At 48.9% G+C, this 6,000-nt stretch overlaps 2 protein-coding genes across 3 annotated transcripts; both read left to right on the plus strand.

The window, feature by feature from the left end:
- Positions 1-938: 938 nt before the first annotated feature.
- On the plus strand, positions 939-2,418 carry LOC100830887 (peroxidase P7). 2 transcript variants are annotated; one of them, XM_024461393.1, is made up of 3 exons: positions 939-1,271; positions 1,404-2,135; positions 2,282-2,418. In XM_024461393.1, the coding sequence occupies exons 1-3, from the start codon at positions 1,056-1,058 to the stop codon at positions 2,300-2,302; spliced, it is 969 nt and encodes a 322-aa protein (XP_024317161.1). In that variant the 5' UTR covers positions 939-1,055; the 3' UTR covers positions 2,303-2,418. The 2 variants fall into 2 exon arrangements, with proteins under 2 accessions (XP_024317161.1, XP_003560709.1); XM_003560661.4 differs by lacking the exon at positions 2,282-2,418 and having other exon boundaries at positions 1,404-2,280.
- A 46-nt stretch (positions 2,419-2,464) lies between these two features.
- Positions 2,465-4,327, plus strand: LOC112270106 (the record flags this gene model as incomplete). Its single annotated transcript, XM_024457801.1, has 2 exons — positions 2,465-2,597; positions 3,999-4,327. Coding segments are annotated over exons 1-2 (369 nt in total), but the record flags the coding sequence as incomplete, so codon positions are not given.
- Positions 4,328-6,000: the final 1,673 nt, after the last annotated feature.

Raw genomic sequence — 6,000 nt, forward strand, 5'->3', positions numbered from 1 at the left:
AACAATATTATTTCCAATCACAGATACAAGTGTCCATGATACCAAATATTTATTATTTTCAAAGATTTTTAGCACATTAAATGATACCCTCGCATTTGCAAGGGCCACCGTACTAGTTTCAATAATAAAATCATACTGTTTTGTCCTAAAAAAAGCGTCACAGAGCGCAGGAGGCAGCTGGCAGGATGGTGGGGAGCAGCGTGGGAGGGTTGGACTGGGCTGCGCGACGGCCTCGGCATCAGGCTGGGCGGAGCGCCGCCTCCCGCCTCCGACGAAGACAGCCTCCTCTGGGCGACAGAGCGAGCGGGACTTAAAAGTTTACGCATGTATACAACATCACTTCTCTAACCTATGTGTTTTTTTAGAATTGTTTGAAAAAAATTCGATTGAGTTTGCACAATTTGGATAGCAAAGATGGTTTTCACCAAATATGCCACCCGACACCAGGAGTATGGTATATTTCTTTTGTCAGATTTTTTTAACAGTGAATCGTTTCACAATCTTAATTTGTCACGTGGAAATGCACGAAAGTCCTGCTCTATCGGTAGCACACAGCCCCCGCACAGCGAATAACAATTGCATGCATCCTGTAAAAACACAATTAAATCTCCCTAGTAAAAAAATATAAACCATCTTTCGAGTGTTCTTTCCAAGCAAGCAACCATGTCGACGATCCTTTCAGGCTAGCTACGTGTATTAGGTGGCCTGTCAATTCCCTCCACCTTTGTTTTGCCCTTCTTCCCCTCCCGACCTCGTCAGAGTTCCGACCAAGAAGCACGAGGCGGCAGACGACAGACCCGAGACCTTGTCACTCGAGCTACAAAATCATCGAGGGTCCGCACATGCATGCATGCACTACACGCGCGTAAAAGCAACTTGTACGCGTGCAGGGAGAACGAAGCACAAACCGAACTCTATAAAAGCAGCTCCCGTCTCATCCTTCCCAATCATCCACTACAACCTTATAACATCCTCGCCTAGCTAATTAAGAAAAATCTTACACTCTCCTAGCCTGCTTCTTCTATACACACTACAGCGATCGTCGTTCAGTAGTCATGGCGTCCTCTTCTTCTTCTTGGTTTGCACTGCTCCTCTTCGTTGGTCTCGCCTGCACGGCGGCCAATTCCAACGTGCTCTCCGCGGGGTACTACGAAAAGACATGCCCAAACGTACAGGGCGTCGTGAGGTCCGTGATGGCGCACAGGGTGGCCGGCGAGCCGAGGATGGCACCCGCAGTCCTCCGCCTCTTCTTCCATGACTGCTTCGTCAACGTAAGCATTTCAACATACTCATGCATGTCATGTTCTTCACTACCAAGTTACTCTCTCTGCGATCCTAAATTCTTGTCGTGTTTTTAGTTTTTATATATTGCTAAACGACCGTTCACAAATGATATATGACAGGGATGTGACGGCTCTGTTCTCCTGGATGCCACGCCATTCTCCGCCAGCGAGAAGGACGCGGAGCCGAACGACTCGCTCACGGGCTTCACGGTAATCGACGAAATCAAGTCCATTCTCGAGCACGACTGTCCGGCCACGGTCTCCTGCGCCGACGTGCTGGCCCTGGCGTCCCGCGACGCCGTGGCCCTTCTCGGAGGCCCCACCTGGGCCGTGCCGCTGGGCCGCAAGGACTCACGGGCCGCCGCTGACCCAGAGTCCACCAAGAACGCGCTCCCGAGCCCAAAAGATAACCTGGAAGAACTCATCACCATGTTCGCAAAGCACGGCCTCGACGCCAGCGACATGACGGCGCTCTCGGGTGCGCACACCGTCGGCATGGCCAAATGCGAGAGCTACAGGGACCGTGTCTACGGGATTGACAACGAGCACTACATCGATCCTTCCTTCGCGGACGCCAGGCGGCAAACGTGCCCGTTGCAAGAAGGCCCCTCCGACGGGAAAGCGCCGTTTGACTCGCAGACGCCCATGAGGTTCGACAACGCCTACTACCGGGACCTTACCGCGCACCGCGGCCTTCTGTCCTCCGACCAGGCTCTCTACGGGGGGCACGGTGGGATGCAGGACCATCTGGTGGAGATGTACAGCACCGATGGTGAGGCCTTCGCCAGGGACTTCGCCAACGCCATGGTCAAGATGGGGAACATACCACCACCCATGGGGATGCCCGTCGAGGTCAGGCTCCACTGCTCCAAGGTCAACTATTGATATTCATAGCTTCGTGGAAAATTAATTAAGTCCCCATCGTATGGGATTAATTCAACTGTCAAATAAACATTTTGTGCCAAGTAAATTGTAAGTGCTCAATTGTTTATTGTTAGAGTGATCTCCCAGCCATGTGAGCCCAACGGCCCATCGGGCCTAAATCTGACGTGCCCTGATCGGGGGCACCCAACCCAATATGGTTGGTGGGCCCCTGTCGCGCTGCGATATATAAAGAGGGTGGGGGGCCAGGGCACGCACTACGAGGTTAACTGCGTAGCCAAACTCCCCATCGACAATCCCTTCCGATCTAGGATTGCGCAGAGGCGACGGGAAGCTCCGTCCCCGCTGTCGCCCCGTCGTCTCTCTCTCACCGTCGCTCCCTCACCATCGACATGGCCGGTCAGTCAAGTTCGTTGTCGTCCCAAGGCGAAGGTACACATCATTTCTCTCTCTCTCTCTCTCTCTCTAGCCCCATACCCGCATGCCATGTTGATTCACAGAACAGCAATCACCGATGGATTTACACCTAGATGATCTTACGGTCTTAACATTGGTATCAGAGCCTTCTAGAGTTGTAGATCCGTCGGGAAAGACAAAGAAAAAGAGCAAAGAAAATCAAAACGAAAAAGAAAAACCCTAGCTCCAACAGAAACTCACCAAGGATGGGTCGGCCGGGGATGGCGCCGCCGTGCGTCGTCGTTTGGGCCCCATCGCCGAGAAAGAGGTGCCGCCGGTGAACCACTTGGCGGCGGCGCGCGCACCGTCGGGTGCACGCGCTCGCCGGCAAGGGGGCCACGGGCAGCGCCACCATGAACAGTTAACCGTCGGGTGCAATTTGTGCTCGCCGGAAAGAAAGAAGGAGGAGGTGGGGGGAGAAAAGATGCCGCCGGCGTGGCTCGCCGCTCGCCGGCGGGCGGCTCCGGCCGCAGCTCTTCCGCCTCCGCCGCTGCCATGACAGAAACAGTGGAGAGAAACAGGGGCGGCACAAAAGGAAGGGAGGCGAGAGGAGAGGCCGGCGGCGTGGCTCGCCGTTGTTCGCCGGCGGGCTGCCTCCGGCCGAAGGCTCCGCCGCCGCCGCCAGAAAGAAAGAGTCAAGGGGAGAAAGATTAGGGTTTTAGCTAGGGTTTTCGGGCGGGGGTTTTTGACTCGGGCGAAACACGCGCTCGGCCGTCCGATCTGATCGGACGGCGGAGATTGCTCTTGGAAGGGAGGCTGGGCGCGGGCCGGCTAGCGCGAGCTGGGCCTAGGGCCGAGTACTCGTGAGCTGCTGGGCCGTGGGCCGCGTGCGCGTGTGAAAGAGGCAGCAGGCTGTGGGATGGGCTGCGCTGGCCGAAAATGGCCTCAGGCCAGAGGAGAGTTGGCGGTCGGCCGCGTGGGCCGACGAGAACGGGCCGTTTTGGGCAATTTTTTACAGATGCATTTATTTTGCCGTATATGCTCAGTTTTTGTACATTTTGGTATAATTTTTGTCCTATTCAAACTGAACCGACGAGATGTTTGTTTTAGGAAATAGAAAAGTGCAAATTAATACTTCTGAAAAGTACAAAGTTATAATTTTTGTTCATAGTCCGCTGCAAATAGTTTAAAAGTATTGTCTAAATCAAAAGAACATAATTAAAAGTGTTTTATGTTAATTGTGATCCTATTATTTTTTCTTGACCAACGTCATTAATAGCATGATCATGATTAATGGTTAAAGTGTGCATTTAATTCTATTTTCTGCCCAACGATGATATAGATTAAATTGCACAAACAGTTGTATGTATCAATTTTGACCAACGTTGGATTAATGCATGCAATTGTTGTTATCTTCTCACGTCATTGTCGTTTCAGGAGGGTACTACTTGATGGGATGCCTCAAGGACGTACCAACCCTCAGGGGTGACAACTACACTGAGTGGAGAAAGAAAGTGGACATGGCCTTTGTTTGTGCCGAGATGGACTGGGTGGTTGACACTCCACAGCCACCAAACCCTACAGAGCCAGTCAGGGATGCAAAAGATGATGACGATGCTTGGGAGAAAAAGAAGAGGAAGTATGCTCCATTGGAGATGTCATACACCCTCGAGAACAAAAAGTGGCTCACCGCCAATAAAAAGTGCATGGCTTTCATAAAGAACACAATTGAGCACGTTATTGTGGGCTCATTTGCAGCGTGTGCTTCCGTACGGGAGTATCTTGAAAAGATAAAGAGCCAGTTTACTGGTTCTTCAAAGACATATGCTACCCAGCTGCTGAAGCAGCTGGTGACAAAAAAGTACATAGGAGGGGGACATGGCATAAGAGAGCATAATCTTAGGATGAGCAACATGGCTTCTAAGTTGAGCCCATGGATGCTGATCTAGAGATTAAGCCTGCAATGTTTGTTCATCTCATTATGGCTTCATTGCCAAAAGAGTTTGTCACTTTTGTTGTCAACTACAATATCTAACCAGAGAAGTGGAATATTGAAAAGACTATAGCCATGTGTGTACAAGAGGAGGATAGAATTAAATCCTCATATGGTGGTTCCCTGAACTATGTGAGGATAATAAGAAAAAGAACTTCGCTCAAGGCAATCAAAGTTCTCCTTCAAAGCCACATGGTAAAGCTCCCATGCAACATCAGCAATAGCAAAAGACTCTTCCAGTGGACAAAGACACATGCTTCCACTGCAAGAAGACCGGGCATTACAAAAAAAATTGCCCGGAATGGCTAAAGTCAATCATGGCAAAGAATGGTATAAACTTCATTTCCTTTGTAAATGAATCCCTGTATACACAGTTTTCAAAATCTACTTGGTGGATTGACTCTGGTGCTACTGTTAATGTTGCAAATTCTTTACAGGGATTCCGTTCGACGCGGACTACGCGAAGAAACGAAATATGCATTGAAGTTACAAATGGAGTCCAAGCGGACGTAGAGGCTGTCGGCGACATCTCCTTGGAGCTTCCCGATGGATTTACGATCCAGCTTAGAGATGTGTTTTATATTCCTACATTACACAGAAACTTGATTAGTGTATCACGTTTGGACAAAGTTGATTATGAATGTCATTTTGGACATGGCAAGTGTGCCATATGGTTTAATAATAATTGTGTGGGTGTTGCCTTCCTTCACAATGAACTTTATTTATTATCCATACATGAAAAAGTACATTCTGTGTGTAAAGTGAATGAAATGTTGCCGCGTTGGAGAAAGTACAAAAGAAAAAAAAGAGGACTAATGAATCATCGAAATTATGGCACTGTCGTTTAGGCCATATTTCGAGGGGGAGAATAGAAAGACTTGTTAGAACAGAAAAACTTCCTCCATTAGAGTTCTCAGAAATAGAGCAATGCGTAGATTGCATTAAAGGAAAGTATGTAAAGCAAATAAAAAAGGGTGCAATACGTAGCATCAGCACACTCGAAATTATTCACACTGACATTTGTGGACCATTTCCTGTGAAAAGTGTGGTTATGATTCATTCATAACATTCACAGAAGACTACTCCTGTTATGGTTACATTTATCCAATAAAAGAAAGGTCAGAAGCATTGGACAAATTTAAAATATTCAAGGCTGAAGTTGAAAATCAGCAAGATAAAAAGATAAAGGTAGTAAGATCCGACCGTGGGGGGAGTACTACGGTCGGCAGACCCCATATGGCCAAGTCCCTGGTCCTTTTGCAAGGTTCCTACAGGAGACTGGAATAGTTGCCCAGTATTCAATGCCGGGTGAGTCTCAGCAAAATGGAGTAACTAAAAGTCGTAACCGTACCCTTATGGATATGGTGCGCAGTATGATGAGTTATTCCACATTACCATTGGGATTGTGGATGGAGGCATTAAAAACCGCCATTCACATTCTCAATA

Source organism: Brachypodium distachyon, chromosome 1 (assembly GCF_000005505.3).
Source record: "Brachypodium distachyon strain Bd21 chromosome 1, Brachypodium_distachyon_v3.0, whole genome shotgun sequence".
Classification (NCBI taxonomy): Eukaryota; Viridiplantae; Streptophyta; class Magnoliopsida; order Poales; family Poaceae; genus Brachypodium; species Brachypodium distachyon.